General features: G+C 42.3%; 1 protein-coding gene across 6 annotated transcripts in view; it reads right to left on the bottom strand.

The window, feature by feature from the left end:
- The window catches only part of DTNB (dystrobrevin beta), a 350,654-nt gene that overhangs the window by 283,077 nt on the left and 49,253 nt on the right, over positions 1-18,324 (bottom strand). For all 6 annotated transcript variants that reach the window (XM_054022674.1, XM_054022675.1, XM_054022676.1 and 3 more), the window contains 2 exons: positions 13,968-14,181; positions 3,230-3,315 (listed from right to left, as the gene is read on the bottom strand). In XM_054022674.1, the coding sequence (XP_053878649.1) occupies positions 3,230-3,315; positions 13,968-14,181 (300 nt within the window). The remainder of the gene's footprint in view (positions 1-3,229; positions 3,316-13,967; positions 14,182-18,324) is intronic.

Genomic DNA, 18,324 nt, shown 5'->3' with positions numbered 1-18,324 from the left:
AGATTGACCTGAGTCTGGGGCTTGGTCCTTCATGAGAACCTTTTTTCTTTTACTGGGGTATGGGTTTCAATAACCCTTCATCCCCATAATGAGTGGCACTGGTGGTGATACTGGGAAACTGGAGTGTCTAAGGGAATTGCTTGTGTGACTTATGGTTAGCCAGTGGGGTAAAACCAAAGTCCTCTCTGGCTGGCTGGTTTGCCATGCATTAATAGGAAAGGAACCCCAGATTTGGGCTGTAACTGCCCTGCTCTAAGCAATTTGTCTTGAATTGATACTCTCAGTTGTGTCCCGCCAGAGGCAGCATCGTTACACCTGACCTATGAGGAAAGCTTAAAAAAACTGAGCATATTATAGTCTTGAAAAAAGAAAATTAAGGGGGGACCAGATAACAGTCTTCAAATATATTAAGGGCTGTTATAAAGAGGACTGTGATCAATTGATCTCCATTGTCCACTGAAAGTAGGACAAGAAGTAATGAGCTTAATCTTTAGCAAGGGAGATTGTGGTTAAATATGAGGAAAAACTTTCTAACTATAAGAGTAGTTAAATTCTGGAATAGGCTTCCAAGGGAGATTGTGGAATTCCCATCTATGGTGAAGCAGAAAAAATGCCCACCAGCATGGAAGAGGTTAAAGAGAGCCTTTGGGCCTAGCTAGCCCCGCCCCCATTATACCTGCAGCCAATGCCAGGCCTGGAGGAAAGAGAAAAGGAGAGAGCCTGGCTCAGTTTGGGGCTGACTGGCGAAGAGGCAGGAGCTAGCTGCTTCCCTACCTGAGGGAAGGAGAACTACCTGCCCAGCTGAGGCAGCCACCAGGAGCCAAGCACCCTCTTCCTGGCCAAAGGAGACAGAGAAAGAGGTCTAGGAGCACCCAGCCTAAGAGGAACTGGGTGGCGAAAGCACAGAGCCCTTGTGGGGATTCTGAACCCACCAAATTTACGGCTTCCACGCCTGGAGAAACCAGGGACTGCAGCAGGACGCCACCCAGTGTCCATGAGAGGGCACTACTAGAGACAAGCCACCACGGGAACTTGGATTACAGGGGCCATGCCCTGAAGGGGCAACAGTAGGAAGTAGCCCAGTGCAGCGGATGTGGACTCTCCGCTGGGAGGTCCCCTACTCAGGGACTGACATACATAGGGACCTGGGTCCCCCTACTCTCCTGCCTTCAAGATTGAGGCACCTCAACCACAGAAACGGGGGGCAGGAAGTCAAGTACTCCATCCACTAGGCTGACTGGTCCTGCAAGCCCCCTGTTACATCATCATTGAAGGTTTTTCAGACTAGGTTGGAGAAACACCTGTCCAGGGATGTTCTCAGTTGACTTGGTCCTGCCTCATTGCAGGGGGCTGGACTTGATAAGCTCTTAAGGTTCCCTCCTGCCCTACATTTCTATGATTAAAAGCTCAGTAAATTCACCTTTATTCCCACAATGATGCCAGCCTCCCTTCTTTGTTCCTGTCATATTTTGTAAGATTTTTTATATATATATATATATATATACACACACACACACACACACACACACACACACACAGAGAGAGAGAGACAGAGACAGAGACAGAGACAGAGAGAATGAATTTGTTTTCAAGGGTGTGACACAAACATGCCCTTACATACCCAGGCAGGTATATTACCCATGTCTGACCATCTTTTCAATATTTTCACCCAAGCGTGTTGTTTGTGATCTTTGCCAAAAGCTAAGACCTAGCCGATTGTCATGGTCATTGAGTGATATTTGCATAGGAAATAATTTTAGAGTTATGTAACATGTTTATATTGGGTTTCAAAACTGTTAAAGTGAAACTTGTCGCCTGATTTGAGGCGGGTCGTAGGGCTCACTCAATCAACATTGAGAACAATGGACATCCATTGAGCCAGCCTATGTTTACTGTCTGGAACCGGTGTAGGCTTGAGGATTTAGAAAGACAAAAGAACCCTAAGAAAAGACTCTGATTAGGGGACCTCTTGGGTATGAGGCAATAGTCTGTAACTGTATAAGAGATGACAGAAGAACACAAGTTGTGGCATTCTCGAGCAGGGGCATCTCTCATAAAAGATGGATCCCAGCTTTCTGGACTGGACAAGTGCTGTAGCAACTAACAATTGAGTGAGCAACACCTGATTAGATAGGAAAAAGTATAAGTTATAGAGTGTCTTTTAGGTTTTTCTTTTACTTGTTACCTTATGTTTCCAAACCCTTACGCTTGCTTTTATTTTAATCTTGATCTTAAGATCCATTAAATAAACTTCCATTTGGTTTTACTATCGACTCGTCTAAAAGCCTTGTGCACAGGAGAGTGTTGTACTGAGGTGAAACCAGAGGACTGAGGTGCACTGCCTCCAGAGACAGCACATGGGTGTACACTGCAGGTGTCCAGAAGATAAGGGACTGGGCACTTGAGTGTAATAAAGTGGAGTGTATAATTTGCTAGGGTGCAGAGGGAAAGAGCAGACCTTACAGAGCATTTGTTTTGCCAGCAGTCAGTGGCTGGGGAGAGTCTCCCCAGGTGGCATAGACAGGTCTCCCTCCCACTGTAAGCAGGTGGTAGTGATTCACCCTGGACACTTCAGATAACCCTTTAAAGTTAAACCCTCAAAAGGGCTTTCAGAAGTCTGTATCCTATAGACCAGTGCTTCTCAAGCTATGTGATGTGGGGGACCGGCAATTTTTTTTCCCCCGATGTGCCAGGAACCAGTACCATATTATTATCCTATTCGACGCTCTTATGAGGAAACTCACCACGGACCAGCAGCCGATGGCTCGCGGACCGGCACCAGTCCGCGGACCACCACTTTGAGAAGCACTGCTATAGACCATACACTGATACTGTGTTAATCTACTGTATGATCCAGTGCCTACTGAACATAATGGCGAAGCTTCCGTTGACTTCATTTGTACAGTAGGATCAAGCCTTGAATGAATGAAACTTTATGAAGGATAACTGTCAAATAAGTTTCAGGTTTCTGCAGTTTTGTTTCACTTTCTTTGAACAAAATATTAGTTTTTAAATATAAATTGAGTATCTTTTGTAGCCAGTAGATGGCATGCATTACCAGAAAGACTAAACTAACATAACAAGATTCATTCCAGTGGCATGATTGCTGGATGAGCAAGAAAAATGTAGCTAATTTTCCAAAATGTAACAATTAAATACAAAGTTTGTGTGACTAATGGTGGAAATAGAAAATTTAAAATAATGGTTAAATTTACTTGAAAGTACTTACATCTTAGTTTGTCTTGTATTTTCCCACCACACATGGTTGCTAACATAGCTTTAACTGAAAACACTGTCAACTTTCCATGGCCCTCACTGAAAAATAAAATACATGATAAATCATTACTATATGGAATGATAAGAACAAAAATATTTCAGGGTCAGAAGAAAAGTTCATTTATGACTTCCCTAACTGCTATGCTTTATAAAACTATTTAACAGTTAACATAATGCAAAAAATGATAGTAACATTTAGCTTTGTCAATAAATTAGAACAGCTAACAAGTAGCCAATGACAAATCATGTTCTCTTGCAGAATTATGGGCATTCTATGGATGAAGAGAGGCTTGCATTTGTTTTACCTGTCCCACACTACCTACTACATGGTGGTACCTGATTATTAGGAGTCATTCCTTTCTGTTTAGAATATGCCTGTTCAATTATATTTCTTGCTTCTACTGCTGCCCTTTCTCGGGAATTCCAACTCTTTATGAACGCTGACTGACACTCAGAGAAAGAGGTGGTATTCTAACAAAACAAGTTAGGTAACAAGATATTCTGAACATTCTGAGTAGAACAGGAACAAACATGGATGGTTGTTATTCTAATTAAAGCCACCTAGACTGCTGCACTATCACGAACAGATGGCACTATCAGGCAACCATTTCCTAATGTCAGCATGAGAAAAAAATTGTACTAATTCCTTATAAAAACAATGGAAAGATTTTATTCAGCACAAAGTGGTATGCAAAAACAACTATTCTCAAAAAAAAAATCACAAAATGCTTTACAAGGAGGTAAAACACAAACAACATATAGTAACAGAGGATTATAGAGGCTATAGAACTGTGATCTCAGGATAAAGCCATTGTTAATGCTCAGTAGGGAGTTAATTTAGTAGTAGTTGAACATAAATTAGGAGTACCAAGAGCATGTACATGAGAGTGGATAAGCAATTAATCAATTCTGAGCACTATACTCCTAAATAAAATTAATTATCTATAGCATACTGTATGCTATGGATAATACTTTACAGATTTCTTACAGCAACTCAGAAAAGGTAAGACAGTATACATGTGGAAGAGGAAACTTGGATCCTCTTCAACCATTTACTTCTGGAGAGGAGACTCCATCTCTTCTAGAAATAAGATTTCAGAAGAGGAATGGGGGATTGGAGGCAGTCATTCTGGATGACATGCAGGACCCCATCATCAGATGTTCTGTTCCCAAGATGGTAGGAAATAGACCAAGTGATCTCTAAAGGGAGAAAACTAAATTTATTTAGTTCTGTACTCCCAATAGACCCACCAAAACAGAAGCTGGAAGGCTGAAGATTGTGGCTGCCTCCAGAAAAACATTTCAGTCATCTTGTTTTATTTCTGTATTGTCTCTTAGCAGCTTGTTGAAGAGGCTGCCTATGAGAAACTGGTATTTCATCTGTGCAAAGGAAGACAGAAAACATTGTCTTGGTACTCGAAGCCTCAAAAAGAAAACCTCCTCTTGGGCAGGGAGGTTGGGTCAGCCATACAGCTCTCGCAGCTGACCTTGCCTCCTTAGTGTGCTGTAAGGTCCATTTTATTGCTGAACATTCTTTTTTCCTCAAAAGGAAGATCACAAATTTGAACTGGGCATCCACAGAAAGACTAGATGAGTTCAACCAGGAATGTCTGTAAAGTGGCTATAAATCTTGCCACTGCATCAAAAATGTCACATGCTACCTTCAGAGGCTGAAGGAAAGTTTTTTTTCCTTGGGCAACATCCTTAGCCAGCTTCTGCTGGATATATGGCAATTGGTCAAGAAAAGGAAGGAGCTACATAGCTTGCCACCTCAATACCCAGAGTTGACTTTCCTGCCAAAGGCGTCCAATCTTCTGACTTCCCTGTCTGGGGGGGCAGAGAATGATGTTCTCAGAGACTTTGCTATGATAACTAATGCATTTGCAGGAGGGTAAGCAACAGAACTGAACCTGGAGGACTTGGTATAAAACAACCATCCATCTTTTGCCTTTGCAAGCATGGTGGTAAGGGATGCTAGATGTGCCCCTTTGGATAAAGAACATTACCTTCCTTTTTTCTCTGGACGTAGGATATTGAAGATGCCTTCGCTTTACTGCTGGGACAGATGTGGGCTGCAGAAGTAGGGCTCCAGTGACCATGTTGTTGAACTGTTTTGAAGTCAACTCTGGCAAGAGATCAACAGCCCATGTTATCTGGGGAGATCATGTCTGTGTCCCAGGATCATCCTGTGGAGGTGTGACCTAATCTCTGCGCTCAGAGTGCACGTCAGAGATGTTAGCCAGAGATGTTGATGGTAGCAGGGCTTCCGACTGGAGTTGGTGGCACTACTGTGTACCCGCTGAACACTTGGGAGAAGAGGGATAACTGCAAGAGGAGATGATCTTTGTGTATGCCTATGAACATATTCTCCACAGAAAGTCCACATCAGATCACCAGGGACCTCTCCCCAAGGAGGCCTACAGTGCCTTTACAAGCAGGTTTTATGGGAACTAGGAGAAAGATTTGTCCTAGTTTCAAGCCTTCTGTTGCAGGAGTCATCGGGAGAGTCCTCAAAACACAACTCTGTGTCAGAACTAATAATGACTGTCCCCACAACAGAGGGCTTGAGACTACTAACCTGGAAATTAAAGTTACTTACCTGTATTCAGAGTTCTTCAAGATGGACTCTTCACCTTCACATGCATGGATGCTCCAACCGGCACACCCTGAACAGTGGAACCCTAGCTACTGTTGCCCATTGGGGCACTCCCTCACCCCTATTTTCAGATAATGTCAAATGTTCTGAAGTGAAAAGGGGCAAGGCGCTCCAGCTGCCTCGGTTCTTTCCCCTATGACCAAGTCTGTTGGTAAGTAAGACTCCAAGGAAGTGGGGAAAGGTGGACGTTTCCATCTTGAACAACTCCAGTTACAGGTAAGCAATTTTTATTTCTTCTTTAAGTGTCCTCTACATATTGCCACTCATGGGATGTGCTAATGAGCAAAACATCAAACCCAAATGGTGGGATACAGAGTCCTAATTGAACAGTGATTGAAGCCTTATCAAACTTAGCATCACACCTAGTCTTTAGGTCTAATGAGTAGTGCTTAGTAAAACTGTGAATTGAACTCCATGTAGCTGTTCTATAAACCTCTACTAGAAGAGCATATTTAGTAAATCTATAGCGTGTGTCTTTGCACTGGTAGAATGTGCTCTAAGCCCTTCAGGAAGTGGAATACTCACAAGTTTATATGCTTCTTTAATATATAGTCTCATCCATTTAGATAGAGTTTGAACATTAACAGCTTGGCCCTTGTTTTTCTCCTTGTAAGAGAATAATAGATTGTGAGACTGTCAAATGCATAGGGCTGTCCAAATAGTATGCTAGAACTCTTCTGCCATCCCATGTATGCAATTTGTCACCCACTCGGCTCCGAGGTTTGGGAAGAAACACTGGTAAAAACTGACTTATTGTGATGAAAATCAGAGACCACTTTAGGCTAAACCTTGGGTGAGTACTCAACACTACTTTAACTTTATGAAAGACAGTAAAAAAAGCAGCTGCCATTAATGCCTATAACTTGCTTACTCAACTCACTGAGGTGAAAGCTATTATAAAGGCTGTCTTAAGAGATAAGTGGAAAAAATGTACAATATCCCATAGGTTCAAATGGGTAATGTCAATTTATGTAAGCACTAAATTTAAATCCCAAGTACTCAGTCTCTCACTGGTAGGTATAGATTATTAAGACCCTTTAAGAATCTCTTAAACGCATCATGAGCAAATACCAATTTACTGTCTCAAATGTGGTATGCTGAAATTGTGGCTAGATGGATCCTAAGAGGACAGAGAAACACCTGACCTTTTGAGGTATAATATTCTAATATACAACTAATAAATATTTAAATATACTAATAATAGGTGCAGTATATGTATCCACATTACATCAGTTAACCCACAATAAAAGCCTTTTCCAGTTATGATAACAATACTAGTGTGTAGACTCTTTCCTTGAATTAGCCAGAACATTTTGTAATTCTAATGAACAAGATTGTTCTAACAATCCCAGAGTTTTTTGGCCCAAGCAATGAAGTGATGGAAGATCTGAATGATACACCTTCCCTTGCTGTTGTGACAAGTCTGGTACTAATGGTAGGAGACTAAGAATCTGTACCTTCCCCTGTACTTGTGAACGGAGTCTGGATATCACTGCTAACTGGACCACAATGGCACTATTCAGATCATCCTGGCCTGGTATTTTATTTTATCTATCACCCTCTGGTTGGGATGGAACAGTGGGAATGCTTCGCTGCCAACACTTCTTGTAACAGAGTTGCCTGAAACCTATTCTCCCTCTCCTTTGGCTGGATTGCAAACATGAAGGTGCCTCCTCCCAAGCATGCAAACATTAGGCACTTAAGATATGGATCCAGAAGAGTCCCAGAGTGATTCCTAACACATCAGTTGGTCATAGCTGGAAGGAACTGAAGTGGCTGGAGCATCATAGCACTTTTATACCCTTGCCTCAGAATGTTGGCAGAGAGAGGCATGTGAGTGCTCCAGTTGGCACTACTAGCTAGGGTTCCACTATTCAGCCTGCAACAGTCACAGCATCCTGTGACACCCCCTTATTCATCACTGTCATATCATTAGGATACGTTTTACACAAAGTATGCCCTGTGAGGTGTCATTCTAAAAGTCTTCATCTGCTAGACAGTAATATCTCATTGGATTGTATGTGCTATTAACGTATGGGAAGTTATGAAGTTGGGCTATGTAGGTGTTACTGAAACATGTTGTGAGGTTGAAAATACCCACAAGCTGCCTTTCAGGTACAACAGTAAAAAGGCCAAACAATGTTAATGGCTTATTGAGGAAATGCACACAAGCACAAGGATTACCCCAGGAACTGTGTACAATAGAAACCTCACAAGAGATAGCACTACACAATGGGAACTGTTTGACCCAGGTCACAGCAAAAGAGCTTTCCAGCGAGTGGGAAGAAGATATAAAAGGGGGAAATGACATCATGATGGTACCTCTCTCTCCCTAAAACAACACACCTGGAAACATCAGAGGAACAAAGACTGAACTGGGGAAGTGATGGTCCCAGGCTAACGGGATTCTAGGCAGTGTATGAAAACCTGGGAAACCCAAGCTGCAAAGCAAAGGCAGCTTGTGCCTTAAGAATCTGCCAGCCTGTTTATCACTCAGGGTGAAAATTTGCTAATTCATATCCTACTTATCTAGTATGTTAAGCTCAGTTTGAGTTTTCGTTTATTTACTACGTAATCTGTTTAGATCTGTTTGCTATCACTTATAATCACTTAAACTCTATCTTTTTGTACTTAATAAACTTATTTTATGTTTTAATCCAAACCAGTGTGCATTTGACTAAGGTGCCTGGGGAAAATCTCAGCTTGGTTACCACAAGTGTGCATGGTCCTCTTCACATTGAGGGAGAGGTGGACCCGGTATTAAACCAATATACTGGCCAGATTTGACCAGGGCAGGATGGTACTGCTCTGGGGTCCCAGGCTGGGGAGCTGGTGGTTGTCACAACAGCACGGTGCGAGGGGGAGCCCAGGCTGGTGGGTCAGAGGGCTTAGTGGTACCCCTGTTCCAGGTGGCACCCTGGGGGGAACCCGTCACACATCCATTAGTGGGAATGTGCAGAGGGCACCTGAAGAAGAACCAGCCCCTCCTCTGATTCTCCTAAGTTCAATGGGCACTGGACTAGGGTGTCAGGGAGAAGGTATTGGAAAGTCAAATACCGTACCATTGGGGTCAACCGGAACAGACACCGTGCAGTTCTGGGTTTGGTGAAGCTTCTTTTTGTGGTGCTTTCTGAGAAGCCTTTTGCATAGCCCTCTCTTCTCTTTGTGCTTTAAATGAGACAGGAAGCACTGAAATGGGGAAGGCCTGTGGGTCCGGGTGAGTCAGCACTGGCAGGCAAGATATGAATGGTCTCGGAGAGAACTTTTTGTAATTTGTTCCTGACACCATAACATCAGAACTGGGGTCTGGGAGCATGGGGGAATTGTCCTGGCACCAGGTATAGAGGTCTTGGCTGGCATTGAGGATGAAGTGTTGGCACTGGAATCTTGAACCTTGGATAGCTTCCAATTTGAGGAGTGCTTTTACACTGACCAGAGACAGGCAAAATAGGAGCCCCAGGCAATCTTTGGTGCCATGGATGTCTCAACAAAAAGACAACAAGGAGTCTGGTGGCACCTTAAAGACTAACAGATTTATTTGGGCATAAGCTTTCGTGAGTAAAAACCTCACTTCTTCGGATGCGGTTTTTACTCACGAAAGCTTATGCCCAAATAAATCTGTTAGTCTTTAAGGTGCCACCAGACTCCTTGTTGTTTTTGTAGATACAGACTAACACGGCTACCCCCTGATACTCAACAAAAAGAATAACCCCAAAGACCTTCTCTTTCCCCACTATCAGGATGCAGAGCCTTCTCAGATCCCACCTTAACAGGTGGCGTCAAAGTCAACTTATGCAACTCCGAAGTAGTGTGTCTTGGAGCCAATAGAGACTGGCCCAGGCCTGGCACAAGCCCTAGCCTGGAACTTTAACTGATGATCCCTGTTGGGTTAGGAAGTAAAGGCAGCCAAGCAGACATCAGCTCTGACCACAGGGGCAGAATGGTCTACCTCTGCCAGGCAGAACACAAACCAGGAAACAGCTCTGAACTATTTATAGCTAGGAAATTATCTAAGAAAGCTAAAATACCAAGCTATGTACAAGAGAAAAAGTGTCTTAGTTGTCTGGCTTGGTGAGACATGGGCACAGTTCTGAGGTTCCTTATATCCTCAGTCCTAAGCAGCCAGAAGGAAGTGAGGTGGTTGGGGCTCCCACCTCCTTTAAATAGCCCTGAGCTTTGATCATTCAGTGCCATAAGGTAAGTACACAGCTTTCTAGAAGGGTGCAAAACATTGACACAGGCTCTTGAGACCCCATTAGTGGGAACATGAGGAAGTGCTAGATACGTTGTCATAGGAATCTTTCACATGCTTAGCTCCATTATGGTTGGGCTTTAAGAAATTCTTTTGACCTTGGAAATTGAAAAACTGGCCAAGGGAATGAGTCCCCTGAGAAAATGTTGGGGTTTACTGGTTTACTTCAAGAACAGGCTGTTCAGATTGGCTCAGGTCCACTTGTGTTTCACTCCCACACCAAGGAAAGTTTTGAAACTGGAGTTTTATTAAATTTAGAAATAAATAAAACAAACCAATCAAAAAAGTCACCCCTGGTTGCACAAGCCCCATTGCTGCTCAGTCCTTTCAGAACACAATTCTGTTGCTGCAACCAGAGCTTTTCCCTTTGCCCCTTTCAGCAGAACTTCAATCCTTAAAGGGACAAGACACAGGTAAACTCACAGATTCCAAGGCCAGAAGGGAAAAAACTGTGATCATCTAGTCTGGCATCCAGTATAACACAGGCCACAGAACTTCCCCAAAATAATTCCTAGACCAAATTCTTAGAAAAACATCTAATCTTCATTTAAAAATTGTCAGTGATAGAGAATCCGCCATGGCCCAATGGTAAAAACCAATGGTTAATTGCACTCTCTGTCAAGAATTTACACCTTACTTCCAGCCTGAATTTGTCTATCTTCAACTTCCAGACATTGGATTATGCTATGCCTATGCTACACTGTATTTGTTCCCCAGACAGATACTTATAGACTGTAATTAAATCACCCCTTAACTTTCTCTTTGTTAAGCTAAAAGAATGAGCTCCTTGAATCGCACTCAGAGACTTGCTATTTGAAGGGGGTCACCAATACAAAAGTTTGAGAATCACTGAGTCCATCCATTTGACTTATTAGCAGTAATCCACGCATTCTACAAGCTCATAACTGTTATTCCCTATTGACAGTTTGGGCCTCTCCTGTGTCACAAGTTCTGGTACTAATGGTGAAAGGTTCTGCATTGCTCTTCAGTTTATTTCACAAAGCAGAAAGTTTCTACTGCAATTTTTGTTCCACTATACAACTAAATAATCAGTTTTGAACATCCTAAATCCCCAAAGCTTTTCATACCTTATGAATAAGGATACAATTTTGTCACTGAGGTCACGGATTCTGTGACTTTAACAGACCTGTGTGACTTCTCTGGCTTCAGCCCTGGCCAGAGCTGTGGGGCTGGAGCAGCGGCCTGGGCTGGGGCTGGAGCAATGACTGGGGACTGGGCTGGAGCAGCCCTCTGGGGGCTGGAGCAGCAGTGGTCAGTCCCCGCCACCGGAGCAGCAATGGGCCTGGAGTAGCGGTTAGTCCCCACTTCACTGCCCCTGTTATTTTTAATAAAAGTCAGGGACAGGTTGCAGACCTCCATGAATTTTTGTTTGCTGCCTGTGACCTGTCTGACTTTTACTAAAAAATACCCATGACAAAATCTTAACCCTATTTACTCTCTAATATTTAACCATATAGCTCCAAGTGACAGTGCATATGTCAAGCTATTCAGAAAACATATTAAATTAACATAATTACAAACTATCCAGTACTATAAAACACTTGATATAGCACAATATCCATACCATAGGTCAATATCACTTCTTTTATCAATATTACATCAGTCTTGTATAGAAAACAGGATAAGGTACAGGAATAGGCACTTGTTATGACATGTGACAAACATGAGGACAATCCCTGGTGTATTCACCAGTCCAACAAATATTGATAAGTAGATGTCCCTAAATGTTCATATGTCAGCGTCTGAGAGCCTCTTATCTCTCTAGTCAGATGACCTTGAATGTCAGTGGATTGTTCTGGTGATCTGCCCTCTTGTGTACTACTGGTTTCAGGTTTCTTGGCATAATCTGGCATTCATGTATTTCAGTGCTTGGTGCAAATGTTACATTAGTTTGATCAGCAGTTTTCAAATTTACAGGATCATCATCATCCTTATTTTCCAATCACAGATTAAATGTTTCTGCTTCTGGATTCAGAGTCTCTGTGCCATGGGGACTATCTGATACAATTACGTAATGTCGTTCATCTTCACTCTCAGTATCAGAATCACTGGAGTCCAAGTTCCAGTCCCCATTTTGATCTCTTATTCCACTAGTTTGCCTAGTTCTCTGTGTTGTCTATTGTGGTGGTTTAGAGGGTAGTGTAATCTCCAACGGTAAGAAGTCACAGGGAAGAAAAACATTGTGGAGAAGAACTCTACCACGTCCTTCTCCATCTTCTGCTTTTACTTCATAGACTGGACTATCCCCTTTCTTTTGAAATACTACATTAATATTATTTTCCCAACAGGATCTTAATTTGCCTGGTCCCCATCTCTCTGAAAAGATTCAGGACAAGTATTCTGTCACCTGGCAAGCGGGCAGCACGGTGTATTTTCCGGTCATACTGATTATTAACATGAGCGGCAGATTTTTTTTAGAACATTTTGATGCCATTTTATAGGCTTCTGAAATCTTGTCTCCAATTCTCAATGTAGTTTTTAAAGTTCCCAGGTCAGAGTTTATAGACAGATCAAATGTGAGGTCAATTGGCAAATATGGTCATCTTCCATGTAACAAATACAAGGGTGCAGCCTCATTTCATGTACAGTTATAGGCATACAGTCCTGTGGCATATAGTCCTGTGGCACCTTATAGACTAACAGACATATTGGAGCATGAGCTTACGTGGGTGAATTCCCACTTCTTCGGATGCATAGATTGCATAGAAGGCATATATTGCCTTCTTAAATGAGTTCCTTCTATTAGACTTTTGTCTTTCTGACAAGGTTTTCAACCTAGCCAGCAGAGGTCAGTTCAGCCTTTCTACTTGTCCATTGCACTGTGGGAGTGTGGGGTTGCGTGAAATGTTTAACTTTTACAGGAGTGTTGTAACTTTCTGAATACATTATTTTCCACCTCTGCTCCTTGGTCATGCTGGATGGGATGAGCAATGTTATGGGAGAGGGCAACAGCAAAAAAGGAAGGTTGGGAAAGGAAGGAATAGCTAAGAGGATGAACAATATGAAACACTACAGATGACATTCCAAAAAAATGCGGAGCTGCTAATTAACAGTTGGAACTCTACAGCTGTCATTCAGAGATTCCACAGAGACAAGAACTTCTGCCTAAAAAGAGGGATAAGTCTAATGAACATGATCAACCCCTGTTGCAAGAAGACTGCTAGGAGGGGACTTGGATATATGTTTAAGGGTCCAAACCAAACCAAAAGAAAATGCTGCACTCTGAACAGACAACTGTGGTCCTTCTTTCAGCCAGAAGATTAGGGGTTAGCCCATTCCTTGGCAAACTCTAGGTAGGGTCAAGATTTAGTATCAAAACATATGTTATATTAACATGATCTTATGCACCAGATTTAATCAAGAAACTGCATGTACATACATTTGAGACTCTCCTATCATGCAATTTTACAGCAAACTCATACTACCATTAGGTTAATGTTATTTTCTATTTTAATTAGCATTTCACAAAAAGGATTGGCTACATCCTATATGTCCCAGGAACCAAACATGGCCAGCTAAGAGCCCTTATGCACAACTTGGTTGCCCTTTATCTTTAATCCCAATCTGTGGCCTGTAGAGACATACAGGTCGCAGCAGGCAGTGATTCATCTTGCTCAAGAACAAGATTTTAAAGATGGATCACTATATTAAAGATGTGCAATCTGCTCCACTTTATAAAATTTAGGTGCAGCCCTTAAGCAGGGTGTTCCCAAATAAATGAACTAGTTTAAAAAAAGAAATTCATCTGGAAGAGTTACTAACCTGTCATATGCGGCTATCATGAAGTTGAGGAGAAGGCTGATGGATTGCTCCACACTGATCTGGTGAATAGAAGGAAGGCGTTTATTTAGCTGGTAGTAGATGGATGAAATTATCGTTTCCAGTCGAGAAACACTGATCTCTGTGCTGTGATCCAATGTATTAAGGCCATTGTCTCGGAAGGCTTCAATCATATTCCAGATATCAACAAGATGAACTAAAAGTAAAGAAAGAAATTAACTTATTTTTTGTAATGTTCAGTTTTACTCTCTTAGACACACCACTTTTGGAGAACGTGTTAATTTTTGGTATTTTAAAAAAGCAGAATCCATCCTCTAAACATGCTCTAAAAATTCAGAAAGGGGGGAAGAGGGCATCCTATTAAAATCACCAACGTGGAGAATAAATTATATTCCTCACAATGTGTTTAGTCACAAAAATCTCACAAGAAAACCTTTCAATTGTCAAAATCAGGCTATAGTGAACATTTAGTCTAATCATGTTTTATTAGTTCTTTAAGAGCTGTTAAACTACAGTATATATTCCTGCAAAAATAATTAAGACTGCAAAGGGAAGCACTTAAAAGTCAGGAAGTGTTTTAATTTATGTTTTTTCTCATTCTAAACCATAACTGTGCTTCGTTGTATGCATGCTTTATAGCAAAGTCTAATTATTGGGACATATTTTAGATCATGCAAGCAACCTTCGCTTTGACATTTCCAAACCTGAATGTTTTCCCTAAAAACTCTAAGAAAAGCAAAGAAACTCCAAAATGTGCAGCTATTTCACAGACACCAATAGAGTATTCTATGCTGCAAAATATGTGGCACTCCAAGAGGCAAAGGTTCTTATGGACCGTTGCTTCATAGGAGCTTGCACCCTACTCACTGAATACACATTTTTGATCATTGAATGATATGGCTTTGCAGTGTCTTGTCTGTCTCTTTCCACAGTAGCCTTCTAATAAAGTACAGAGCAAGGCAGGGTTCCCTTTATAAACATCACTTCAACCATTCTACTTCCTTGATCTTGTCATTATGACAGGTACCTTCAGCAGTGGTGCCTAATCCATTATTGTTAGTGTCGTATTTGTACTGTTATGATCAAAGAGGAAGGGAGGCCCAGTGGTTAGGACACTAGCCAGGGACTTAGAAGATCTTGGTTCAATTCCTTATTCTGCCACAGAGTTCCTGTGTGACCTTAGGCAAGTCACTTAGTCTCTCCATGCCTCAGTTGCCCATCTGAAAAACAGGAATAACCACACTTCCTATTTCTCAGGGATGTCTCGTGGAAAAATACATTCAAGACTGTAAGGTGCTCATAGTATGGCCAGACAAGTACCTTAAGTAAATTGAAGCTTTGGTGGAACTGAAAGCCTAACACACCAAGCCACTACCCTCATAGGGCACTTTATCTTTTCCATTTGCCCTGCGGACAGTAATCCCTTTGGGAAAAGGATTATCTTCAGTTTTTCTTCTGCAATGCTGAGCACATTTTTGGTACTAAACAAATAAGTTCCAGGTCAGCTTCTGAATAAAAAGAACAGGAGTACTTGTGGCACCTTAGAGACTAACAAATTTATTGTAGTTTACAAGTGGGCTGTAGTCCACGAAAGCTTATGCTCTAATAAATTTGTTAGTCTCTAAGGTGCCACAAGTACTCCTGTTCTTTTTGCGGATACAGACTAACACGGCTGCTACTCTGAATAAAAAGAGATTCACAGAGTCTTCTACCTATGTATGTACAAGGCTGTTCCTCATTTCAATATTTCCATTTGCACCTTTGGAAGCATAACTAGTATAAATGAAATCTGAACATTCTAAAGAGTTGGGCTTGTGTTGCTGACAAAACAGCAGCAGAAAACAGCACATGTAGTGTATTAGGAACTCCTATAATAAACCAGTTTCCCCCACTCTTACCCCTGGACCCGCACATAGCGCCATCTCCCCACGTCTGGGGGTGCCATGTAAGGCAGGAGAGTACCTACCAGTTTGCACTCCCCTTGACCACTCATAGGACCAAGCAGCCCATCTCCCTCTGGAATAACAGCCTTCTGCTGCTGCCAGCTAATATAATTATCCCTGTAGCACAAGTAACACAAAAAAGCATCCCAACCAACTCAGGGCATTTCTATATTGGATATTCTGACAGATAAAAATAAAATGATCACTGAACTAGAAGTTGATGGTTGCACATGAGCACAATCAAATTTCATTTTTTGGGCACACAGACACAATATAGGCCTGGAACAGTAACTAAAGCCTTGTGTACATGGGGGATTTAGTTCAAATTGAGTTGACACATATTGGTAAACCATACTAGTAGTATGCACATGGGATTTCTGTGCCTTCCTTCAATTTGCGTTATTGTGTTCTGATGTCAGGGGCTTGGTGTGTCCTAAATACTTGGCATTCTGGGAGGGTATCCCATGGTCCTTTGCTTCGCTGTTGTGCTGTGTGCATTAGAGGTTTTTTGCTGCACATTATGGGATGTGCAGGGGAAGCCAGTGGAATTCTGGGAATTAAGGTCAAAATAAAAAGTTCCATGATTCCAGTCTCTCTGTCCCATGCTTCCTCTTTCTGGGTGGGCTAGCACCATTTTTGAATTCCTGTTGGCCAGCGTGGACCCAACAATGATCTGCGCCACTGTGCTAGCAGCCACGAGTGTGCAGAAGCTATTGGGGCTTCTTGAGTTCCTGAAGCCAGGTGGCTTCAGTTTTGGACTTTGCACACTGTACCACCAAGCAGATAATGTGACTGCAGCAGCAGCTTCTCCAGTAGCAGAGGAAAGAGGAGGAGGAGAACCCCGAGCAACTGCTACTACAGGAACTGTTCCTGGAGCCGCTTCACATTATGCATTGCCGTTTCTGAGCTCAAGAAACCAGCATTGATTAGTGGGAAAGGATCATTCCGCAAAACTGGGATGATCAGCAGTGGCAAAAGAATTTCAAAATGGTGAAGGCAAACTTTTTTGAGATCTGTACTGCACTAGCCCTGCAGTACTGTCAGGGATGCTTACTGCTTTTACTTTTGGTCTCAGGCCTGAAAATGTACAGCTGTTATCCAGGTGAGAGTGGGGAATGAATTATGAACACTGCAGCACCTTCTATGTGTGGCCTTGAATACAGATGCCCCCCGGGTTACGCAAACCCGACTTACGCAAATCCGCACTTACAAAAAAAGTTCGGTAAGCCAGAAATAGGAGGGTTTGGGTTTTTTTGGTGTAATGGTCCGGTATACGTTTCTGACTTACACAAAATTCGAGTTAAACAAGGCGTTCCAGAACGGAACACTTCGTAAGTCAGGGAGCGTCTGTATAGCTAATAAGAACACTGTGGCATGGTGTGGCGTGGCTTAACTGGATTGCATACACCAAATAAGAACTAACTGGGCGGCATTTCTTATTTCATCTTGCATCTGTGTCTTTATATTTTTTATAAAAACCCATGGCTTATGGAAAAGTAACAATTTTTCTGTGTACCATGCATTACCAAATAACTTTGAATGAATTTTTAATAGTTTTTTATTATTAAATAATGTATTGTGTAACAAGCAGAAATGAACCTTTAATTAAAACAATGAAATACTTCTTTAAAGTGACACTGTGCAATGGAGGGGAAAACACAAGAATGGGTATGCTCCAGTTCACAGGCAAGCATACGTCTTGCCTCTGCCTCTTCTTCTTCTTCTGCTTTTTCGGGGTCGCATGCCGGGGCTCTAAGTATCAGGGTCGTTACATGTCTAAAAGAACTGGGTTCTCAGGTAAAACTGTCCTCACTGCCTCGAGTTTCAGCTGGAGTGGGGAATGGTATCTGGTAGAATGGCTGTTTAGGGGCTGTGGGGAACATATGCCTGTGTTCCCTGTACTGTCCAGGGATTGCAGAACATGGCTGGGTCCTGGTTGAGGACACTGGATTGTCTGTGTGCCTGCTACCGGCATGCACTGCAGCTGAGCATTCTGATTCTGGATTGCCTCCAAGAGTTGCTGCTGCATATATGTCCTTCTCTACTGTGTCTTTTGCCATGGCAACGCGGTCTCTGGCCACTGCAGAACGTTCTCGGATATCTCCCTGTCTTTTCCTCTCAGACCTCCAGCTTGCTGCTGTGTTCAATTTGGGGGTTCTGCAGTGAGGTCTGGAAACATTTCCTCCACAGTTTTCTGTTTCTTCCCTTTAAGTTATCCAGCCACTCAGCTATTCATAAAGGTCCCATCCTTGCAGGTCTGGCCACTGCAGGTGCCATAGCTGGGGGAGTAGAGGGAAAAAACAACAAGCAGTTATATTCATATTCCCAAGGCTATCATAAATATTTTTAAACAGCTATTTTTCATTTCCCTTTCCTGAGATTCTTCCCATTCTTGG

Source organism: Malaclemys terrapin, chromosome 3 (assembly GCF_027887155.1).
Source record: "Malaclemys terrapin pileata isolate rMalTer1 chromosome 3, rMalTer1.hap1, whole genome shotgun sequence".
NCBI classification, from domain to species: Eukaryota; Metazoa; Chordata; order Testudines; family Emydidae; genus Malaclemys; species Malaclemys terrapin.
This window is presented reverse-complemented; position numbering and strand designations above follow the sequence as displayed.